Source organism: Tamandua tetradactyla, chromosome 1 (genome assembly GCF_023851605.1).
Source record: "Tamandua tetradactyla isolate mTamTet1 chromosome 1, mTamTet1.pri, whole genome shotgun sequence".
NCBI lineage: Eukaryota > Metazoa > Chordata > Mammalia > Pilosa > Myrmecophagidae > Tamandua > Tamandua tetradactyla.
In genome coordinates this window covers 24987800-25011466 of record NC_135327.1, presented here as the reverse complement: position 1 = coordinate 25011466, position 23667 = coordinate 24987800, and the positions used below count along the sequence as shown (strand labels likewise).

The 23667-nt window shown below is 45.7% G+C and overlaps 1 protein-coding gene and 1 pseudogene across 1 annotated transcript; both read right to left on the bottom strand.

Moving 5' to 3' along the window:
* Positions 1-14515: 14515 nt before the first annotated feature.
* LOC143680373 (oxytocin-neurophysin 1) lies at positions 14516-15368 on the bottom strand. The gene is made up of 3 exons (XM_077156836.1): positions 15225-15368; positions 14660-14861; positions 14516-14571 (listed from the first exon to the last, which is right to left on the bottom strand). The coding sequence occupies exons 1-3, from the start codon at positions 15342-15344 to the stop codon at positions 14516-14518; spliced, it is 378 nt and encodes a 125-aa protein (XP_077012951.1). The 5' UTR covers positions 15345-15368.
* A 1360-nt stretch (positions 15369-16728) lies between these two features.
* Positions 16729-18837, bottom strand: LOC143680362 (ATP-binding cassette sub-family F member 2 pseudogene; annotated as a pseudogene).
* Positions 18838-23667: the final 4830 nt, after the last annotated feature.

The following is a 23667-nucleotide window of genomic DNA, read 5'->3' as shown; positions in this document are numbered from 1 at the left end:
CAACGTCCCACACAACCGCAAACACAACAGGGAATAATGGATAGGAACGTGCCTGTGGTCCCCAACCACATCCACTAATAATGACATACAGAAACACTGACACAGCCGGACACACACAGGCACAACCACGCCTGCCAGCCAGTCACGAGTGCACGTGCACATGCATGCACTCCCACATGTGTGCAATTACGTGAGCTCCGGAACACGGACCTTCTGCCCTCTGACACCTGCACCTCAGGGCGGGGATGTCCACCCGCAACTCGACCACTGCGCTGCTCTGTCCCCACTGTCCCTCCGCCCTCCTTCCCTCTTTTACCTTGCATCCCATCTGTCCCCATGTCTGCTTCGCCCCTCACTCCTGTCTTTTCTCTGCCTCTCCCAGCCCTTTGCCCTATCTTATTTCTCTCCTTGTCCCCCTGTGCCCTTCCCTTGGCACTTCAGTCCCCTTGCCCCTTCCATTACCTCCCACCCTCTTCTCTCTTTTCGCCCCCTCCATTCTCTGCATCCTCTCCTTGGGTTTGCTTGTTCCACGTCTTGGGGCCACGAGAGGCTGCATCTCCTTAGGCAACCACACCAGACTCGGGAACAGGAGGGAGGGCAGAGAGAGAGGCCACTGTCAGTCCTGTCCCCAACGCAGCGCCCTGGCTGGGGGCAGAGCCTCGCGGCTCACACAGCTGGGCCTTAATCAGTGCTGCCCGAGCCCAGGCGTCAAGCCAAGGTCAGACTCCTTAGAGCCCCATCGGCTCACCCCGCCCCGCCCCGCTCAGAGCCTTTGGCAGGGCAGTGTCCGGCGTGATGACGTCTACCCAGGAGGCAGGGACCACGCTGGCTCCTACCCCTGCTGTGGTGTCCCTCCTCTGCCCCTGAGTGGCCCACTTGGTGCCAACCCCAGGTCAATGTAGGGCTGGGCTGGGACAAGCCTTATATAAACAAAATAACTTCATTTTGACATAATGTCAAACTTACAAGACAATTACAAAAATAGTACAACCCCCAACATAACACACACACCCCCCACCAGCACCCAGTATACAGACCCACCAATTTTAACATTTCACCACAGTGGCCATGTAATTCCTCCTTCCTTCCTTCCTTTTCTTTCCTGCCTTCCTTCTTTCCTTTCTTTTGTTTCTTTCCTTCCTTCCTTCCTCTCTCTCTCTCTCTAAAATGTCTTTCTATTTAATTATGTTCTGAACCTTGGAGAGTAAGATATATATGTCATGCTCCTTGAACACTTAATACATTTCCTAAGAACAAGGATATCCACTTTTATAACCATTAAGTACATTCATCAAATTCTAGAACTTTAACATTGATATAAAGCTTACTGTCTCTACTATAATTTCCCCATCTATCCCAGTAATGTCCCTTTGGGAATCTTCTTTATTATTTGATCCAGTCTGGATGCATGCATGGCCTTCTAGTTGTTTCTTTAATCTGTTTCTCTTTTTTATATTGTAGAAACATATATACAACTAAACGCTTCCCTACCATTTTTCACTAGCCCTTTTCTTTATTCAGTACTCTCCTTGATACTGTATCCTTTTAACTGCTCTCTGGAGCTTTGAGAAAGATGGTTCTTCCTGCTCCAGCTTGTAGCTTAATGCTTCTGTCTGGGCCAGAGTCCTGATACGGCCCGCTTTGCCATCTTGATGACCGGAAATCATTCCATGCCATCTTCTCACAGGCATGGAGGATGTAACCACCACACCAAGGGCAGGACCGTTTCCCCACGAGTTCCCTCCTCCTGCCACTTTGTTTTGCACCCATTCCCATCCCTTCCTTCCTGTCTCTCCAACTCCACACTTACTTCTGGCAATCTCCAATCTGATCTCCATCTCTATAATTGTGCTTTTGTCATTTCAAGAATGTTATATAAATGGAACCATAGAGTATATAACCTTTTGAGATTGGCTTTCCTCACTCAGTATCATTTCCTTGAGGATAATATTCACCCATGTGTCCTCGCGTTGGACTAGCTCATTCTATTTTATTGATGAGGAGCATTCAGGGTGCTACAGCTTGTTTACACATTCACCCATTTGCATTACCAAGGAAGCTTCCATGGACATGTGTGTCCACTTATTTGAGTGTGTACACTTAATTTCTCTAGGCTGAATTCCCGGGAGTATGGCTGCTGGGTTGTGGGATAAATGTATGATTAGTTTTTTCAAGAAGCTGCAAACTTCTTCCAGAGTGGCTGCACCGTTTTATATCCCCGCAGCAAGTCGTGAACAATGCTGCTTGTGCTCATTCGCATCAGCACGTGACATTTGCATCATTTAAACTTTTTCAGGCCTTCCATAGCAAACTCTGAAATCTGTTCTGTATCTACTTGTTGATGTGTGCTTTGAAAATCAAAACAAAAACAAGAACAAATGCCATACATGTTTCATAGATTCTTTTGTATGTCTCGAATATTGTTTGGTTTTAAAAAATGAAAACATAATTAAAAAGAATTTTTTTTTACCTGTTTCAGTAGGTATGCAGCAATCACTCGCTGTGGTCTCTATTTGCATTTCCCTTACAATTGGTGATGTTAAGCGTATTTTCACGTCCTTATTTGCCAGCTGCCTCTCATTTTTAGTGAAATGTCTTTTCATGTCTTTTTTGTATTTTCAGATTCAATTGTTTGGGGTTTTTAATATTGAGTTTTGAGATTTTTTGTATATTCAAGTTATTAAAACATTTGGGGTTTCACATGTTTTCTTTTAGTCTGTAGCCTATCTTTTCATTCTTTCACAGGATATTTGCCAAGCAAATGTTTGAAATTTGGATGAATGCCAATTGAGCAATTTCCCCTTATCTGAATGATGCTTTTGGGGTCATGGAAACAACTCTTCACCAGGCCCTGTGTCCTGAAGAGTTTCTCCCTTTCCTTCTTTAAAGTTTTATAGTTTTACATTTTAGACTTAAATTGATTATCCATTTTGAGTTAACTTTTGTATAAGATATGAGGTTCAGCTCCTGGTTATTTATTTATTTGCTGTGATGTCTGGTTGTTCCCATATCATTTGTTGAAAAGATTACCCCCTTCCATTGAGTTGCTTTTGCACTTTTTCAAAAATCATTTAGGCATATTCGCATGGGTCTATTTACGACCTCTGTGTGCATGTGTGTATTTCTATTGATCCTGTGTCTGTCCCACCCCTGATACCACGTCGTCCTCATTGCTGTAGGTATTACATTAAGTCAGTCTTAAAATTGGGTAGAATGATCCTTTCCATGTTATTCTTATTTTCTGGTATTATTTTAGCTATTCCATTTCCTTTGCCTTTCACATCAATTTTAGAATAAACTTATCTATAGCAGCAAAAACTCTTGACGGGATATGGTAGGAATTGCATTAAATGTGTTCATTGATTGGAGGAGAATTTATGTCTTTACTATGTTGAGTCTCCCAATCCACGGACTGGGACATTTCCCTATTTCTTCACATCTACTTGGAAATATTTCACAGCATTTTGTGGTTTCCAGCATAGAAGTCCTAAACACCTGTACACATTTTACTCAATACATGTGTATTTCACTTTGGGGGGGCAGGTGCTTCTAAATGAAATTGCGGTTTTTTAAATTAAAGTAGTTGTTGGCTTAGAGAAAAGTCATGTACTAAATGCAGGATTCCCAGATACCACACTATTATTAACCCTTTGCATTCTGTGGTACATTTTTTACAATTGATGAAAGTGCATTTTATAATTGTATTATTAACTATAGTCCACAGTTTACCTTAGGGTTCACTGTGTTGTACAGTCCTATTAATTTTTTTAAATTTTGTTCTAGGGACCTATATACAACCTAAAGATTCTGCTTTAAACCACGTTCAAATATATAATTCATTGCTGCTAATTACATTCACAATATTCTACTCCCTTCACCACCATCCATTAACAAAGTTTTCCATCTTCCCAAATAGGAACTCTGTACCATTTAAATATTAACTCCCTATTCCCTCACCCCACCACATCTCCTGGCAACACTGTGCTGGTGTGAAGCTATGATGTACCCCAGAAAAGGCCATGTCCTTTTCGTAGGCCTTGTTCCTTTAATCCATTTCTGTGGGTAGGAACTTTTAGTTAGGTTACTTCAGTTTGACATGTGACCCACCCCATTCAAGGTGGGTCTTACTGGAGTCCTTTATAGGAGGATAAAGGACAGAAAAAGCTGAGAGAGCATAGGCAGGAAAAGGCCAAGAGAAGCTAAGAGAAGACCCAAAGAGGAAGTCACTGGAACCAGAAGCTAAAAGCAATGAAATCCAGGAGCAAAGGACCAGTAGACACGGCCATGTGCCTTCCCCAGTAACAGAGGTGTCCCAGATGCCAGCAGGCTGTCTTCAGAGTCCAGGTATCATCTTGCTGATGCTTTAGTTGGGACATTTTCATGGCCTAAGAACTTTAAATTGTAAGTTAATAAATCCCCTTTGTAGAAGCCAATCAATACCTGGTCTGCTGCATTTTGGCAGCTTTAGCAAACCAAAACATCTGCATTCTAAATTCTGTCTCTATGAGTTTCCTTATTTTAATTATTTCATATCAGTGAGACCATACAATATTTGTCTTTTTGTGTCTGGCTTATTTCACTCAACATGATGTCTTTGAGGTTCAATAATGTTGTTGCATATATCAGAACATTGTTCCTTTCTATGGCTGAATAATATGCTATGTGTGTATATTCCACATTTTATAAATCCAATAATCTGTTGATGGACACTTGGGTTGTTTCCATCTTTTGGCAATTGTGAATAATGCCACTCTGAACATCAGTGTGCAAATATCTGTTTCAGTCTCTACTTTCAATTCTTTTGAGTATACGTCTAGTAGTGAGATTACCAGGTCATATGGGAATTCTATACCCAACTGTCATACACAGTGATGCACCATTTGATATTCCCTCCAACAATTAATAAGTATTGCTATTACTCTGCATCCTCTCCCACTCTTGTAGTTTTCCTTTTTTTCCCTTTATGATAGCAGGCATTCTAATGAGTGTGAAATGGTATTCCACTGTGGTGCTGATTTGTGTTTCTCTAGTAGCTAATGATGCTCAGCATCTTTTCATGCGCTTTTTGGTCATCTGTATATCTTCCTTGAAGAAAAGTCTATTCAAGTCTTTTGTTCATTTTTTAAATTGGATTTTTGTCTTTTTGTTGTTGAGTTGTAGGATTTCTTTATTTTTATTTTGAAATATAAAATATATACAAAAAGCAATAAATTTTCAAGTACATTTTAACAAGTAGTTACAAAATAGATTTTAAAAGGTGGTGTGCCGGTTTGAATATGTGGTGTATCCAGAAAAGCCATGTCCTTTAATCCTCATTCTATACTGCTGGCTGGGAGCATTTTTTAAAAAAAATTTTTTATTAATTAAAAAAAAATACAAGAAACAAATGTTCCCAACACATACACTCAGCAATTCACAATATCATCACATAGTTGCATATTCATCATCATGATCACTTCCCAGAACATTAGCATCAATTCAGAAAAAGAAATAAAAAGACAACAGAAAAATATAACAAACAGAAAAAAAAAAATTTACAGGCCATACCCCTTACTGATCCCTTTCATTGATCACTAGCATTTCAAACTAAATTACTTTAACATTTGTTCCCCCTATTATATATTTTTATTCCATGTGTTACTCTCCTCTGTTGACAAGGTAGATAAAAGGAGCATCAGACACAAGGTTTTCACAATCACACAGTCACATTGGGAAAGCTTTATCATTATACAATCATCCTCAAGAAACATGGCTACTGGAACAGAGCTCTACATTTTCAGGCAGTTCCCTCCAGCCTCTCTATTACATCTTGGATAACAAGGTGATATCTACTTAATGCATAAGAATAACCTCCAGGATAACCTCTCGACTTTGTTTGGAATCTCTCAGCCATTGACACTTTGTCTCATTTCACTCTTCCCCCTTTGGGTCAAGAAGGTTTTCTCAATCCCTTGATGCTGGGTCTCAGCTCATTCTAGATTTTTTCTCAATCCATGGATGCTGAATCTCAGCTCATTCTGGGATTTCTGTCCCACGCAGCCAGGAAGATCCACATCCCTGGGAGTCATGTCCCACGTAGACAGGGGGACGGTGGTGAGTCTGCTTGCTGTGTTGGCTGGAGATAGAGGTCACATCCGAGCAACAAAAGAGGTTCTCTTGGGGGTGACTCTTAGGCTTAATTTTAAGTAGGCTTGACCTATCCCCTGTGGGGTTAAGTTTCATATGAACAAACCCCAAGACTGGGGGCTCAGCCTATAGCTTTGGTTGTCCACACTGCTTGTGAGAATATCAAGAATTCAACTTGGGGAAGTTGAGTTGTCCCCCGTTCTCACCATACCCTGAAGGGGACTTTGCAAATACTTATCCACTCACTGATCAAATCACTCTGGGATTCATCAGGGCATCACCTGGACAAACCAACAAAATCTCATGGCCTATACAAAGTTCCATGTACTTATGGTGTTCAATCAACTATCTACATAAGTTATATTAGGAGATGCACTAGTCAAAGTATGGATTTGTACCAAATAAACATTTTTTGCTTTAGTCTCACACATTAGTTGAAATTTTAAAATATTAAGTACCATCTATTTTCAGCACACTGCAGTAATGACATTCTTTTGTTCTTCCTCATGCAAAAACATTTTTTAAATTTGTACATTTAGTCATTATCATTATACACTCAAGGCATTCCTAGATTACACCATCTCAAAATTTATCGTCTATCTTTCTTTGTGATTTCATTTATGCCCCAGCCCTCCTCCCTCTATCATTCTCATATGCAGCTTCATTCAGTGTTTTAACATAATTGTATTATAGTTAGGTAATATTGTGCTGTTCATTTCTGAGTTTTTATATTCAGTCCTGTTGCACAATCTGTATCCCTTCAGCTCCAATTACCCAATATCTCACCCTATTTCTATCTCCTGATGGTCTCTGTTACCAAGGAAATATTCCAAGTTTATTCACTAATGTCAGTTCATATCAGTGAGACCATACAGTATTTGTCCTTTTGTTTCTGGCTAATCACACTCAGCATAATGTCCTTAAGGTCCATTCATGTTGTTACATACTTCATAACTTTATTCTTTCTTACAGCTGCATAATATTCTATCTTATGTAAACGTCACAGTTTGTTTAGCCAGCTGTCTGTTGATGGACATTTTGGCTGTTTCCATCTCTTGGTAATTGTTAATAATGCTGCTATAAACATTGGTGTGTAAATGTCCATTTGTGTCCTTGGCCTCGTGTCCTTTGAGTAGAGACAGCATATAGATGGGTCCTGTTTTTTAATCCATTCTGCCAGACTATGTCTTTTGATTGGAGAGTTTAATCCATTAACATTCAGTGTTATTACTGCATGGGTAGTACTTTCTTCTACTATTTTGCCTTCTGGATTTTATATGTCATATCTAATTTTCCTTCTGTTTACCTTTACTCATAGTCTTCCTTTCTACACTCTTCTCCACACCTCTCTCTTCTGTCTTTTCTTATCTGTCTCTAGTGTTCCCTTTAGTATTTCTTGCAGAGCTGGTCTCTTGGTCACAAATTCTCTCAGTGATTTTTCGTTTGAAAATGTTTTCATTTCTCCCTCATTTTTGAAGGACAGTTTTGCTGGATATAGAATTCTTGGTTGGAAGTTTTTCTCTTTTAATAATTTAAATATATTATCCCACTGTCTTCTCGCTTCCATGGTTTCTGCTGAGAGATCTGCACATAGTCTTATTGGGCTTCCCTTGTATGTGATGGATTGCTTTTCTATTGCTGCTTTCAAGATCCTCTCTTTTTCTTTGACCTCTGACATTCTGATTAGTAAATGTCTTGGAGTATGTCTATTTGGATCTATTCTCTTTGGGGTATGCTGCACTTCTTGGATCTTTAATTTTAAGCCTTTCATTAGAGTTGGGAAATTTTCAGTGATAATTTCCTCCATTAGTTTTTCTCCTCCTTTTCCCTTCTCTTCTCCTTCTGGGATACCCACAACACGTATATTCGTGCACTTCATATTGTCTTTCAATTCCCTGAGTCCCTGCTCATATTTTCCCATTTTTTTCCTATAGTTTCTGTTTCTTGTCGGATTTCAGATGTTCCATCCTCCAGTTCAGAAATCCTATGTTCTGTCTCTCAAAATCTACCATTGTAGGTTTCCACTGTTTTTTTTCATCTCTTCTACTGTGTCTTTCATTCCCATAAGTTCTGTGATTTGTTTTTTCAGACTTTCAGTTTCTTCTTTTTGTTCTTTCCTTGCCTTCTTTATATCCTCCCTTAATTCATTGATTTGGTTTTTGATGAGGTTTTCCATGTCTGTTCGTACATTCTGAATTAATTGTTTCAGCTCCTGTATGTCATTTGAATTGTTGGTTTGTTCCTTTGACTGGGCCATATCTTCCATTTTCCTAGTGTGATTTGTTGTTTTTTGCTGGTGTCTAGACATTTAATTACCTTAATTAGTTTATTCTGGAGATTGCTTTCACTTCTTTTATCTAGGGTTTTCTTGCTGGATGAATTTGTTGTCTGTCTGTTCTTTCACCTTCAGTTCAGCTTTATCTGGACCTTTAGCTTAAAGTTTCGTTTAACAGAGGAGAATTTTTCAGTTCTTGTTTTCTGGTTTCTTGCCCTGCTTGTGTGGTGCCTTCCCCCCTCACACACACTGAGGAGGGGCTACTTAGATATTATATACCCCAGCCAGATTTTCCCAGACCAAACTGTCCTCCTATCAGGAGTAAAGAGTCACCTGCGTTGGTTTTCCTTGCGGGTGAGACCCAGCAGGTTGAAAGACTTTCCTGTGAAGTCTCTGGACTCTGTTTTTCTTATCCTGCCCTGTGTGTGGTGCTTGTCTGACTGCAGGTCCCACCAGCATAAGATGATGTGGTACCTTTAACTTTGGCAGACTCTCCCTGCTGGGGGCATGGTGGAGACAGAGGAAAGGTTGTAGGCTGGTTTTAATGGCTTCAAATTACCAAGCCCTGGTGTCTGAATTCCTTGATGGAGGAATTCCACCTGGGTGGGGCTTCACCCCTCCCCTGGGGAAGGCACAAGCTCCAGATAAGACCCCCAAAGAGCTCACTTCTGCTTATGCCTTGGGCAGTTGCAGCCTGAAAAGTCCTGCTGCTGTAACCAGAGGCAGTCAAGCCTTTGTAGATACACAACCACAAAAACCTCTGTTTCCTTCTTTTTTTATTTTCCCCTTTTTCTGTCAGTCCTGCCCCCTTGGTGCCGGGGCAAAAATGAGCAACCTCCACTTTGATCAGGTTCATCTAAGCTGGGGGCCTATTTTTAGTAGTCGGAATTTGTTAATTATTCCACAATTGGCGTTTGATTGTGCCCAGTCCCAGCTGCTGGTAAAGTCCTTTCCTTTCCCCTCTGGGAAGTGGCCTGTGGGGGAGGGGCGCCGGCCGTCGCAGCTTTGGGAACTCAGGGTTCTGGGGGGTGCTCGCAGCCAGTCCAGCTGGTCCAGAGTGGGATATGCTGTGTGTCCGGTCACTGACATAGCCCCAGGAGCTGTTCTGTACTGTTTCTGGTTATTTAGTAGTTGTTCTGGAGGACAAACTAAAATGCACACGTTGTTAAGCCGCCATCTTGACCCGGAAGTGGCTGGGAGCATTTTGATTGTTCCCATGGAGATGTGACCCATCCAATTGTGGGGGGTAACTTTTGATCACATAGGTTCCATGGAGTTGTGACTCCACCCATTAATCCCTGAAAAGAGGAAACATTCTGTAGAGAGTCCCTTTGTAGAGTCACGGGAAGGCCACAGAAGCACAGAGCAGAGAGTCTACCAGCCAGCGACTTTGGGAGATGAAGGAAAACGCCTCACAGGGAGCTTCATAAGATAAGAAGCCAGGAGAGAAAGCTGAGAGACTTTACCACATGCCCTTCCAGGAGAGAGATACCCTGAACTTCATCGGCCTTCTTGAGTGAAGATAAACTCTTTGTTGGTGCCTTAATTTGGACATTTTTATAGACTTGCTTTAATTGGCATATTTCCTTGGCCTTAGAAGTGTAAGTTAGCAACTTACTAAATTCCCCTCTTTAAAAGCTTTGCTGTTTCTGGTATGTTGCGTTTCGGCAGCTAGCAAACTAGAACAGTTGGTATGGGTTACAGTTCTACAATTTTTAACTTTTTCTTCTAGCTGTGCCAAAACACTGGAAACCAGCAGAAATAGCAATATAATGATTCAGCAGTCATACTCATTTGTTAAATCCTATCTTCTCTGTTATACTGCTCCTCTTTAAATAACATATATACATAAAAGCAATAAATTTCAAAGTACATCACAACAATTAGTTGTAGAATTGATTTCAAAGTTTGGTATGAGTTACAATCCCACCATTTCATGTTTTTATTTCTAGCAGCTCAAAGGTACCGGAGGTTAAAAAAAAATCAGTAGAATGATTCATACTCATTTGTTAAACCCGACCTTCTCTGTAGAACTCCACCAATCATGTTTGATCTTTCTCCCACTCTTTAAGGGTATTTGGGCTATGGCCATTCTCAACTTTTCATGTTGGAAGGGGCTATTGATCATATGGGGGATGGAACTAATTGCTATTCTGGAAAGGTTGGCCCCTCTGCATTCAGGAATTTGGTCCAGGGACCCATCTGGAGGTTGTAGGTTTCTGGAAAGTTATCCTTGGTATGGAACCTTTGTAGAATCTTATAAAATCTCCTGGGTGTTCTTTAGGATTGGCAGGAATGGTTTTGGTTGGGGTTTGGCAAACTATAATAGATAGCAATGTCTAAGTGAAGCTTGCATAGCAGTGACCTCCAGTGTAGTCTCTTGATTCTATTTGAACTCTCTCAGTCACTGATACCTTATTTGTTACACTTCTTTTCCCCCTTTTTGTCAGGATGGCATTGTTGATGCCATGGTGCCAAGGCCAGGCTCATCCCTCAGAATGAGTCATCTCCCATGCCACCAGGGAGACTTTCATCCCTGGGTGTCATGTCCCATGTAGGGGGGAGGGCAATGCTTTCACTTGCAGAGTTGGGCTTAGAGAGAGAGGGGCCACATCTGAGCAACAAAAGCAGTCCACCGGCAGTGACGCTTAGGCATACCATAGGCATGCAAAGCTTCTCTGCTACTTATATAAGCTTCGGAAGAGTAAACCTCAAGATCAGGGGCTTGTCTGATTCTTCTGTTTCCACCCACTGTGAATCTGCCATTTGTGCATTTAAGCAGAAAAAAAGTGTCTATTTTCTTATACCTTGTTTCCCATCTTTTGTATTGATTTTAGCTCAAGTAGAACTTTCAAATGATAATTAAAGTCCAAACTTTGTTAGAAATACAAGCTGCTGCTATGGTTCGCTATTGATTAAAATTTTGTGACAGTTTACTAATTGGTAAAGCAAAGAGACCAGAAATAGCTTTTTATAGAATTATTTTATGGTTCTTAGAAATAGATCTGTGATAGAAACAGGACTAAAGTTAAATTTCTAATGAAAACAGAATAATTTCTTTTTTTACAATTTATAATTCATAATACACCTCTCCAGATGAAGGGTTTCTAATTCTGCAGAAGAAAAAAATACGTTATCATATGTGAGTGCACGTCAGACCTGATTCTGCAGTTGAAAATAGGAAAATCTTACATAGAGCTGGCAAAAGTATATTCTACGTTTCCTGACTTATTCTCACTGAAAGCCACTAAGCCGTCTTCTCAAAGATGGGAGGGAGGGCTGCAAAGCCTGGCACCTGGTAGGGCCTGGGGTACCTGAATGAAGGAATGTTAAGATTCTCAGCTCATACAGATGAGAGTTGTTTTTCCTCTTGGAGTTTAGGAGCCAGAGCAGCTAAAAAATAACAGCCACGTAGATGAAGCTATCAGAATTCCACCTTGCTTCCTCCCCCAGGGGAAAAATCCACCTAGTTCATCTGAAGTGGGTGAACTCCAGAAAGATTCCAGTGCTGGAAACTTCTCTCTCAAACTTGGGTCTTCCTACCTAAAAGTGCCCAGACCCCTCTCCGCTGTGAGTGTGCTGACCTCAGGACCCACTGGCATGTGGGGACCCTCCAGGGAGACTTGGGAATGGCAAAAAGATCCTGGGGTTGTACTATTTGTGGATCAACGACTTTTTACACAGAACAAGCTGCTTGGCTTTTTGTCTCACTAGTGAGGTGGCTGCTAATGCCATAATATAATAGCATATTTTGGATTGTCCTTAAGGACAATGCATAATGGAAATTATAACAAGGAATTTCATAAGTGTGCTGGTTTGAAAGGATGTATGTCCCCTAGAAAAGCCATATTTTAATCTAAATCCCATTTCATAAAGGCAGAATAATCCCTATTCAATACTGTATGTTTGAAACTGTCATCAGATCATCTCCCTGGATGATGTGATTTAATCAAGAGTGGTTGTTAAACTGGATTAGGTGACCCACATGTCTCCACCCATTTGGGTGGGTCTTGACTGGTTTATTGGAGTCCTATAAAGGAGGCAGCGTTTTGGAGAATGGGAGACTCAGAGAGAGCAGCGCAGAACAACATAGCCACAAGAAGCAGAGTCCACCAGCCAGTGACCTTTGGAGACAAAGAAGGAAAACGCCTGCTGGGGAGCTTCATGAAACAGGAAGCCAGGAGAAGAAGCGAGCAGATAATGCTCTGCTTGCCATGTGCCCTTCCAGCTGAGAGAGGAACCCTGACCATGTTCACCATGTGCCTTTTCAGATGAGAGAGAAACTCTCTCTTTCACTTGAGAGAAAGACCCTGAACTTCATCGGCCTTCTTGAACCAAGGTGTTTTTCCCTGGATGCCTTATAGTGGACATTTCTATAGGCTTGTTTTAATTGGGACATTTTCTCAGCCTTAGAATTGCAAATAGCAACTTATTAAATTCTCCTTTTTAAAAGCCATTCCGTTTCTGGTATATTGCATTCCGGCAGCTAGCAAACTAGAACACCTAGTAAGTCCAATTTCGGTGCTTTCTCATGGATATTTTCTGTCTATTTTTTTCCCTCTGAATGAACAATACTTATGTTTCTTTATATGCCTTGTACTTCTTTTCTTTTTTAATCTGGGCATTTGGCTACTGCAATGTAGTAACTCTGGAAATCAGATTCTCCCCATACTCCAGGGTTTGCTGCTATTAATTGTTGACAGCTGAATCTCTTCAGTGCCTTTTCCAAAGTATTTTTGGAAGGACTTTATTTCTTATTTTGTGTAGTTACTGACGTTTCTGTTTCATTATCTCAGGTTTCAGCCAGTGATCTGGCAGGGATTTTCTTGAATGCCTAGAGTCAAAAAATTGGTGTGAGAGAGTATAAAATCCCACTCTCCCAGTCTTTGCAGCTTGGCTCTAAGATGTGGCGCTCCTTCAAAGATAAGCCGCACTGCCTACAGCTCTGCCTTTGCTTCACTTCCGGCTTGTGGGAGCCCCAAATCTGCCAGACCTCCAAGCCTGGGGTGCTCTCAGATCTCTTCTGAGCAGGGGTCCAGGTCCTGGGCGTGTGCATTGCACTCCCTCCTCCCCAGGTACAGCCTGCAGCCCTGCTGAGCCCTTATTCCAGCTACACACTTATTCCTCTGCTTCTTTCCTCCCAGGCCTTTGGTCTGTCATTTGCCCTGCCTGCAGTCCCTCATCCCAGGTGGGCATGGTCAGTTTATGTCTTTATATCTGTTGACATCCGTCTTTATATCTTTTGACATCCCAGATGCCTCCAGAAGGCCTCTTCAGCCTGGGGAGGAGGGTGGCACAAAACAAAGTTCAGTCCCTGCTCTAGTCCCTCAGGGAACCACTAGACAGCTCAAAACACACAAAATATACTTTTTCTTAATATTTCATGTTCTGAAATAATTTCAACCTTCAGGATGGTTGCAAACATAATACCAAAGTCATGTAGCCCAGCTTGCTCCAGCCTGGGCTCCTCTTCTGATTGGACCAGCGACTACGTGCTGCCTGTTTGAGCAGCCACCTCCTTGGAAACTTGACTGGCCCTTCAACTGCTCCCTCCCCCTGGCACCTGGCACCACAGGTCACCTCTCCTCCCTCAACTTCCAGGAGGGCCCACAAGTGTGGCTCCAGCCTCTTTGCAGATGGCACGGTGCCATTCACTCTTCATGATGGCATCCCTGCCCTCTCCTACCCTGTCAGCTCAGCTTTGACCTTTGTCTCCTTTCTGAGCTCCTCCTAAGACAAGCCAACTGTTTGGAGTCAGCAAGTGGAGGCTGTTTCCATCCCCCTCACAGATGACCCTGTAGTACCCCTTCTTCCTCAACCCCTAGAGGACTGGGGGGGGGGGGGGGGTGGAACACCCTCTCCTTCAAGCAAGGAACATAACAGTGTCCGGCCTTTGAGGCTGGTTCCCAATTCCTGTTCTCAATTATCATGAGCCTGAGACGCGGCTGGCCTTGAGCTCCCTCTCCCCAACACCCTCCCCTCTCGTTTATGACACAGAAATGCGACCCGAGTTCGAAGTGGGGAGGAAATCTGCTTTATTTCATTTCATTTTTTCTGGGGGTGCATATGGGAAGCGAGGGATGCGCTCCGTCCATGTCGGGAGCTGATCCCAGCTCAGCGCTGGGAAAATGAGACCTCCAGGTCGCAGGCGGGATGGGCGCGGCAGCCGTCTGGAAGGAGAGAGGCCGGGTCAGGGGCCGCCAGCCCCGCGCCCGCCGCCCCAGGCCTCGGCCCCGCCCGCCCCGCCGCGGGGCTCACCCGGGCTGCAGCAGATGCCGGCCGCGGCGCAGCGGCCCCCGCTCCCGCACGGCTTCTGGCCCGACTGGCAGGGCGACGGCAGGTAGGTCTCCTCCTGGCAGCGCAGCGCCTCGGCCGTGCCCACGAAGCAGCCCAGCTCGTCGGCGCAGCAGATGCCGGGCCCGAAGCAGCGCCCTTTGCCCCCGGGGCCGCAGGGGAGGCACTGCGGGGACCGCACGGGGGAGCGGGGTGAGGGGCGAGGCCCGGGGCCGGGGCGGGTCCTCGAGGGCAGCCAGGAGGCCTTGCGGGGCGGGGGCGGCGGCGGGGCCCGGGCAGCGAGTCTGGGGCTCGGGAAGTCCGCGCAGCTCTGGGCTGGGGAAGGGGACGGATCGCCCGGGGACTGCCGGGGCTGGGCCTCCCGGTGCCCGTGGGCCCCACAGCGCCCCAGGGAGGGGGTTCGCAGTCCACCAAACTCTGGTTCCCGGGCCAGGCCCAGGCGCGGGGGCCGGGGCGGGGTGGATGCGCCCCTGTGCCTGGGGCTCCCTCCCGGCCCGACGCGGCGGGATGGGGGCCCAGGGCCGCTCACCTGGCGCACGTCGAGGTCCCGCGCGGCCCTCTTGCCGCCCAGGGGGCAGTTCTGGATGTAGCAGGCCGAGGCCAGCGCCAGGAGGGCGAGCAGGCAGCAGGCGACGCGGGGCGCGGCCATGGTGCGGGCGCGCTGGGTGCGGGGTCCGGCGGCGGCTGCGGTCTCTCCTGCCTCGGCCTTTTTATGCCTGGGGCGGCGCCCGCGGGGCCGAGTGTAAGAGCGTGGCCGCATGCCTGGTCACAGCGGGTCGCTGGGGGTCAGGCCATGTGTGCCCGGCGTGCCCCCTCATTTGCAGGAGCCGGGCGAGGGGTCAAGGTCACCGCGTGGGCTAATGGACCTGGCGCAGATGTCGGGACCGACCGAGGGGGAAGGAAGGAGGAGGCTGGGCTGGACCGGGCCGCAGGGTGCGACTCCTCTATGGAGCCGGATTCGGGGTTCTTTGAGGCGGGTAGGAGGGAGTGGACACTGGGCCCCCAGGCTGGAGAAAAAGCATAAACCCAAAGTGTACTAATTGTGCCAGATTTCCTTGAACCAAGAACCTAAGTCATTAAATAGGTTTGTCCATTTAAATATGTGTCTGAAACATAAACATATGTGTATGAAAACATCTTAACATGTTCTTTAAAAATATTTAGGTTACTAATCACTGTGCCAAATATATTAATATAAAAGCAACATTACTGGATTACTAGAGTGCAAATATCTACTGGTTTGGGCACTTGAGATACTTAGAGTCTGTTTTGTGAAGACATTGATGTTAAGCTGTTAACTTCAGGTGGAGGATGGAAGAGAATTAATGGTGCTGTTGAGGCTTTTTTCCAGAACCTTCCATATAGTTATTATTGCTGGGTCCAAGTCATATGTTCCTAAGTAACACCCTTTCTGACCCCTTGAGCTACAACACCGAATACAGAGTATATGTTCAGTGGGCCCATATCAATAAATTCTGCTGATCCAACTATATATTCCTTCCACCATTATCCCTCACCCTTAATATCCATTCCCACACATATTCCCCTGATTTCTGTCCATATAAATTGGAAAACTCATGCAGGTTTTTTCTTTTCTTTCTTTCTTTTTCTTTTGGCTTCTTCTTTCTTTATTGGATGCTTTGTAGATGTCACACAGGCCTAGAATTATTTAAAAACCATCCAGGCCTAACAGCCTGGTCCAGAGCTCCAAATCAAAAGCAGAAAGGAATGGGGATGGTGGGGCTGGGCTATTCCTCCAACATCACCAAAACCAGAAATCGAGGAACCTAAGCCCCTTCATGGGCCAGATCCAGGGTTTGGGCCCTTGGACTCAACCTCAGGTGCCTCTGGCTGCATCACTATCCAGGTAAGGTCGTCAGGAAGGGACTGGAGGGGACGGTCAACTGAGTCCAGACATGGATGGTCAACTGAGTCCAGACATTGACGAAAGAAACTGGAAGGAGGATAGGAAATGGACAGGTACTGTGCAGCTGTAGATAAGATAACAGTGCAGCTGATGGAGGTTGAGGGAATCAGGGAGAGAAGTTATGGGGAGGCAGTATTGCAGCAATGCAGGAGTGTAGCCCCAGATTCCTGTCCTGGGCACTGGTCAGGGTAGCAGCTGTTAGTTCCCAGATGGAGCTCCTGACCCAAGCCTGGGCAGAGGGCTCACACATTGTGGTCCTCTTAGTGAGCTGGGGCTCCTCTTCCACCAACTTGGACTTGAGGGGCTCCTTGTAGGCCAGGACGTCTCCACGCCACTTGGTGATTGTCTGCTTTTCACAGACCGAAATTTCCTGTGCAACCTGCTGAATGAGCCTGAAATCATGGTCGACTACCATCATGCCACCCTCAAACTCACTGATGGCATCTGGCAGTGTATCGATGGTCTCAATCTCCGGGTGATCGGTGGGTTCATCCAGGAAGAGCAGGTCGGGGGTTTGCCAGGTCAGCCAGGCCAGACACACTCAGCACTTCTGCCCATCTGAAAGGTTCTGGATTGGGCTTACCTGCTGTTTCCCAGTGAGACCGTATCGCCCAATGGTCTTCCTCACTTGTTCCTTCTCCTTGATCTCAGGGTAGCACCTCATCACGTACTCCAAAGCGAGCCATCTAAGTCCAGCTGCTCTTGTAAGTGTGGATGGTAATGCCCTATCTTGACCTGAGAGCATTTTCAGATCATCCCGTCTGTGAGTAGCAACAAACCAGTTAGCAGGTTCCAAAGAGCTGATTTTCCTCCTCCATTGGTCCTTACGAAAGCCACTTGTGTATCAAGGTCAATACCAAATTCTAGATTGTTGTAGACACAAGGCCCATCCTTTGTATACTTGAAGCTCACGTTTTGTACCGTAGTGGCGGGTGGAGGAATCTTACCACATGGTGGGAAATAAAATGACAGTGTCTTGTTGCACATGACCTTCTCTGCCCATCCTGATGCCATCATTTTCTGCAGCATCTTTTCCTTGCTCTGGGCCTGCCGGCCAGCTGGGCACTACTGCCATGACCAAACCTAGCATCATAGTTCTTCATGTGAGCTCTCTGATCTTGCTCCCAGTGAAAGCTCTTCATCTGGTTCTCTTCCAGCTCCAGTTGTGTCTTCACATACTGATCATAACTTCCCATATAATACTTCCGTTTCTTGTTGTGCATGTGATGATGCTGGTACAGACACCATTCAGAAAATCTTGGGAATGGGAGATGAGGACCAGGATGCACTGAAAAGTCTTGAGTTCTTCTTCCAACCTCACACAGGCATCTAGGTCTAAGGGTTTGGTAAGCAGCGTGAATGGTCGGATAGAGAGGGCCCTGGCCAGGGCAACCCTCATCCTCTAGCCCCCATTGAAATCTTTTCACTTCTCGCACTGCATGGCAGGTATGAAACCCCGTCCATGCAAGATCCGTGAGGCCCCCATCTCTGCCTTCTTAGCTTCCAGCTCCTCCAGGCGCTCATATATCTCCATTAGATTCTCACCCTCTGCATCCTCATGAGCCAGCCGCTCAGCCTCCTTCTCCAGCATGGTCCTCTCCGCGTCAACCTCCATCACACACTGCAAGCGTGTCTTGTCAGGAGGGGGCATCTCCCAAGTCAGATGGTAGATGTCAATGGGCTCAGGGATGGGCACTTCACATTTCTCAATAGCAGAAAGCAGCATCGCCTTTCCAATTCCATTTAAGCCAATAAGACCATAATGATAGCCTGAGTTTAATTCCAGTTTGGTGTCACTGAACAGCTCTTGACCATGAGAAGTGAGTGAAAGGTTGATAATATGGACATCAATAATCTTGGGGTGAGAGACTAGGACACCAGTTATAGCTCGAGCAGCAGCTTTCTTCATCTCAAAGTCCTCCAACTCCTTGGTCAGCAAATCCACTTCTGTTGTCTCTCTGCCATTGGCCTCCTCATTTTTCTCTTCTGCCACTCGTGGTTCTGGAACAGCATTTTGTTTTCTTCATGCCCCTTTCTGGGCCACTGTTGAGCTTGGGCAGCTTCCTTCTTTTTAGCTGCCTTCTTCTTGGCCAGGTCAGGGCATGGTAATGAGCCCCCAGGGTGGGTTACTGTTCTTTCAGGGGGCTGGGCCCCGCCACTCAGCTTCTCCACGCAGTTCTTTTGGAGTATAGCACACCTCCTCATGGGTCACACGCTGTACTTCATGGGCCTGTTGGGGCTTTAGTCTAGTTATAGGTCTAGAAGAAAAGAGGGGTGGTGGGGGTGGGTCATGAAAAGAATTAGTGTATTTCAAGCTAGTTTACTCAGGGCAGCTGTTTCAACTGGTGAAACAGGTTTGATTGCTCCATACAGAGGAGTAAGGACTGTTTCCCCAGGGGAGGTGGTTACAGGCTTCGTTGGAACTGAAGGGTTAATCTCTCTAGGTGGAGGTTGAATGGCAGACCCCCTCAAGGTAGACTGAGGGCTAGAAGCTGTTCCCTCAAGGCAGGCTGGAGGGCAGGTAGCTGACTCCACCGGGCAGGCTGGAGGTGGGGCAGCTGTTACCTCAGGGAAGACCATTCCAAGTCTATCTAGCAAAAGCTCAGCAGAATCCTGGGTGCCCATGTCCCCATCCCCATTGTTGTGGGGCGCACCGAAAGAGAGATCACACGACTTAAAACTGCAAGCCAGTTTGGAGTCTTTATTAGCCGGCTGACGACTGCCTCAGAAACCTCCAGAAGGAAGATTCAGAGAGTAACCTCTGGAGGTTTTCAAGGTGAGCTTATAAAGGCTAAAACCACATTCTGGTTTGTAGTTGCTAGCAAGCAAGCGTAATCATAGAAGCAGAAAAATGCCGTTAGCTGTTGCCAAAACACATCCCGTTCCCTCCGCTTCCTAACATTGGTCATTGTTTAATTCTTGGGGACATTCCACCCCAGATCTTTGGGGACGTTCCCTGCTCGGGCCTGATTTATTGCTGCTGGCCCTCCATATTCCCCACTGGTTTTATGAGAGAATCAAATAATTGTTTCTTCATTTTGATTATAAATCTGTTGATATTGGGTTCGAAGGACTAATAATTTGACAGTTTATATTCTTTGCACGTATGAGGTGAGACAGTTGATTGCGCAGGGTCCAAACATTAAGCCTAATAGTATGAGAATGAGGGGTCCTGCTATGGGGGACAAGAGCGTGGTCGGTCATGGGGACCGGGAATGTAAGTTTTTAGATCAGTTGGTTTCAGTTTTCCAGCGTTCCTCCAGCTCTCGTAACCTGCTACAGACTAGGGATAGACTATTTTTAACTATCCCTGAGTGGTTGGCATAGAAGCAGCAGGCTTCCCCGACAGCCATGCATAATTCTCCTTATTTCAGAAACAGGAGGTCTAAGCCCCTGCAATTTTGGAGGACGACCTCGGCTAGTGAATCCAGGGAATTTTCCAAGTGACTGACGAAGCTTTCTAATTCACTAAGACCCAGATTAATTTGCTGGCTCAGGGTTTTAAAATTTTGGTCCCCAGTGATGAGGGCTGAAGTTCCTTCTGCAGTCGATCCTGCGTCCAATATGGAGGAGCATCAAGATTGACACGCGCTTGGTTCGGTTGGTTATTTCACATGTTCCATACCTTCTTCCCCAGAATAATAATATACTTGGGGGATAATATGAACTAAAATACATAACTCCTTCTCAGTGACCATAATTGGGGAAGTTATACAGGGGGTAATGTCAGATGTGCAAGCAAACCAAGTACTGTCAGGGGCTACGAGGAGGCGGTCCTATCCACCCGGGGTTGCAGTTATCAGTGGCAGGGGTCCTGTCCACCGGGCCTCCAAGGTGGCTGGCTGAAGCTTCTTTATCCAGACTAGGTCTCTGGGCTGCACCTGAAATAGATTTTTTTTTAGGGGCAGGATTTGTTGGTCCCGGATGGGCTGCCTTCACCAGTTTCCGAGTTTGCTGGGTGGCAGATTGCAGGACCTGTAATGATTTTCGAAGAGAATGGTTAATTTAATTCAGCTATTTTTTCTTCTCCCAATTCAGGATTTAGTGGAGGTGGTCGCCCAAACAGGATTTCATATGGGGTAATTCCCTTAACATAGGGAGTACATCTACTTTTTAGCAGGGCAAATGGAAGGAGACTCACCCAGTTTTCGCCAGTCTCGAGCTTTAGTTTATTTAAAGTTTCTTTTACTGTTCTATTTATTCTTTCAACTTGCCCTGAACTCTGTGGCCTATAAATACAATGTAATTTCCATTTGATATTTAATATTTCTGCTTCATCTTCAGACTCCATTGTAGTTGGGAGGCCAAATCGGGGGACAAATTCAGAACCTAATTTTTTTATTGCTATTTACTATGCTGTCTCGGCTCTGGTAGGAAATGCCTCAGTTCATCTGGAGAAAGTGTCAGTGAAGACTAATAGGTATCTGTATCCATATGGACCAGGTAATATTTCCATGAAGTCTATTTCCTACTGTTCCCCTGGGGCTTGTCCCCTCAGCCTGGTTCCTTGGGGCATTTCTTTCCCTCGGCCGAAATTTACCTGGGTGCAGATGTGGCATCTGGATGATACCTGCCGGGCTTGTTGTTGCAATCGGGGAATGTAGCAATTTCTCTGTAAGAGTTCAGTTAGTTTCTTACTGCCCAGGTGTGTACTTTGGTGAACCTGGGTAACCAAATTTTTCCCCAAGTGCGCTGGCACTAGGATTCTCCCATCCAGGAGAACTTTCCAACCGTCCGGATGTGTTTTAGTGCCCAGAGTTTCTCCCAGTCTAATTTCTTCCCTGGTATATTTTGGAGGGCTTGGGAGCACTTGCCCTGGTAAAACAGAAGTATCTACAGCAAACCCACTGGATTTTTGAGCAACCTCTTTTGCCGTTTTATCGGGCAGGACATTTCCTCTGGCGATTTGAGTGTCAGTGGTCTGATGTCCTTTGCAATGTACAACGGCTGCCCTCTTTGGCAACCAGATAGCCTCTAGCAAGGCAAGTATTTCTAGTATATTTTTTATTTCCTTTCCTCCAGATATCAAAAGTCCCTGCTCCTGAAACAGTGCCCATGGATGTGCACAGTTGTGAAGGCGTATCTGCTGTCCATGTAGATGTTGACAACTTTTCCTTTTCCCCAACTTAGAGCCTGGGTTAGAGCTATTAGTTTGGCCTTCTGGGCCGAAGTCCCGTGTCCTAGGGCCTGAGCCCAGATGACCTGGTCCTCAGTTACCACAGCTGCTCCTGTATACCTGATTCCCTCTGAGACGTAACTGCTCCCGTCTGTATATAATTCTTCATCAGGATTTGGCCAGGGGTTGTCAGTGAGATCAGCCCTCAGGTTTGTGAGAGATTCCAAGATCTTGCTACAGTCATGGATGGGCTCGGACGGGTCATCATCCAGAAGCAAGGTGGTGGTGTTAAGACCTGCCGTTTTTAGGAAGCGGATTCTTGGGGGATCCAGTAGCAGTACCTGATACTGGGTTGTCTTGGCATTTGAGAGCCATCTCTTGGGTGGGCTCCTTAGTAATGTTTCTACGGAATGTGGGCCACTATGTGTAAGTCCTGTCCCAAAGTTAATTTGGATGTAGTCTTTTAGACAAGTAGGCAACTGGCCTCTCTTATGGTCCTAGCATTTAGGTGAGGACTTCTTTTGCTATTCCCTTAGTTTCAGCGACATGTAGTTGAAGAGGTTTGGACAGGTCGGGCAGGGTTAAGGCAGGGGCGCTCACAAGCACCCATTTCAGCGTTTTAAAAGTTTTTTGCTCAGCCTTGGTCCAGGTTAGAGCTTTCTCCTTTCCCCCTGTGCTAGTGTACAGGGGTTTTGCTATCTCTGCAAACCCGGGAACCCAGAGCCAGCAATATCCAATTACTCCTAACAACTCCTGTACCTGCTTTTTCCTGTTCAGCCATTGCGAATATTAATTCTGACTATTTTTTGGACTGCATGGTCCCAGTGTGATCTCTGTTATTAAGAGTCTTTTGGGAAATCTCTATCAGTTTGGACAGTATTTTACCCTCAAATCTGTTAGGTCGGGGGGAATAAGGGAGGGCTCTATGGCTGGTATCATGACGTCACTCTGGAATGGGGGGGAACCGTTACAATCAAGGTCTTTGCACAGCAAACATCTATTCACGGACATCTAACCACCTGCTGCTCAACCCACTAGCATAATAATCCTTTGTTTAATGTGCCGCCCCTTTCATGTCATCACCTAACCCCTGCCCTTAAAAACTGCACTCGCCAAAGCCCATGCGCGGACTCACCTCACTCCCTCTTGGGTTCGGTGAGCTCTGCTCAGGAGCGCAGCCAATAAAGCACGCTCATTTACAATCCTTTCATCTACTTTCCTTTCTCTCAAATACCTTATATCTTAAAACCATTCATCTTGGTGCCGGAAACCCGGAAGAGGAGCGTGGGTGCTGCACGCCCGGCCAGGGGCACCCCAGCTTCCTCTCGCTCCTCCTCCACATAGCCAGAGACCAGGGATCCTTCGGCCTGCCGCTAAGTCCATCAGCCACTGGGTAAGTCCCTCCCCTCCTAGCTCAGCTGCGGGTCTCGCAGTTCCGAGGAGAGAGCCTATCCATACCTGACTCTCCGAAATCGTGAATTCATGTCAGGTTCTCTCCCGAGGGCTGAGGTGAACAGGGACGCCTGCAAGCCTCACCCTTTTTCCGGGACTCGATAAGTCATGGGGACGCCCCGCTTCTTGTTTCCCTCCCAAACTCGGGTCCAGGACCTGAACGGGACTTTAAACCCGTTCATAAGAGTTTTAAGGACTCTCTGAGGGCGTTGGGACGCTGACACCCCTGGGCCAGTCCTTTGTCCCTAGAGCCATTCCTTTGTTCTGGGAGACCCCTCAGCATGGGCAACAAACCTTCTAAAACCCAACCCCTTACGCCTCTAAGTTGCCTACTGGCAAACTCATCCGCACTGACTTTACTTCCAGACATCCCGCCGAAACGCCTCTCTTACTTGTGTAAAAAGGCTTGGCCACAACACCAATCGGATAACGGTTCTCATTGGCCTGAGGGGGGGACTTTTGATTTTAAGGTCCTTA

Bases quoted from the DNA above. Each gene is read 5' to 3' on its own strand.
- LOC143680373 (XM_077156836.1), bottom strand. From the start codon at position 15,344: ATGGCCGCGCCCCGCGTCGCCTGCTGCCTGCTCGCCCTCCTGGCGCTG. The intron at 14,862-15,224 runs GTGAGCGGCCCT...CGGTCCCCGCAG, and splicing joins GGGACCTCGACGTGCGCCAG to TGCCTCCCCTGCGGCCCCGG. The intron at 14,572-14,659 runs GTGAGCCCCGCG...CTCTCCTTCCAG, and splicing joins CGGCATCTGCTGCAGCCCGG to ACGGCTGCCGCGCCCATCCC.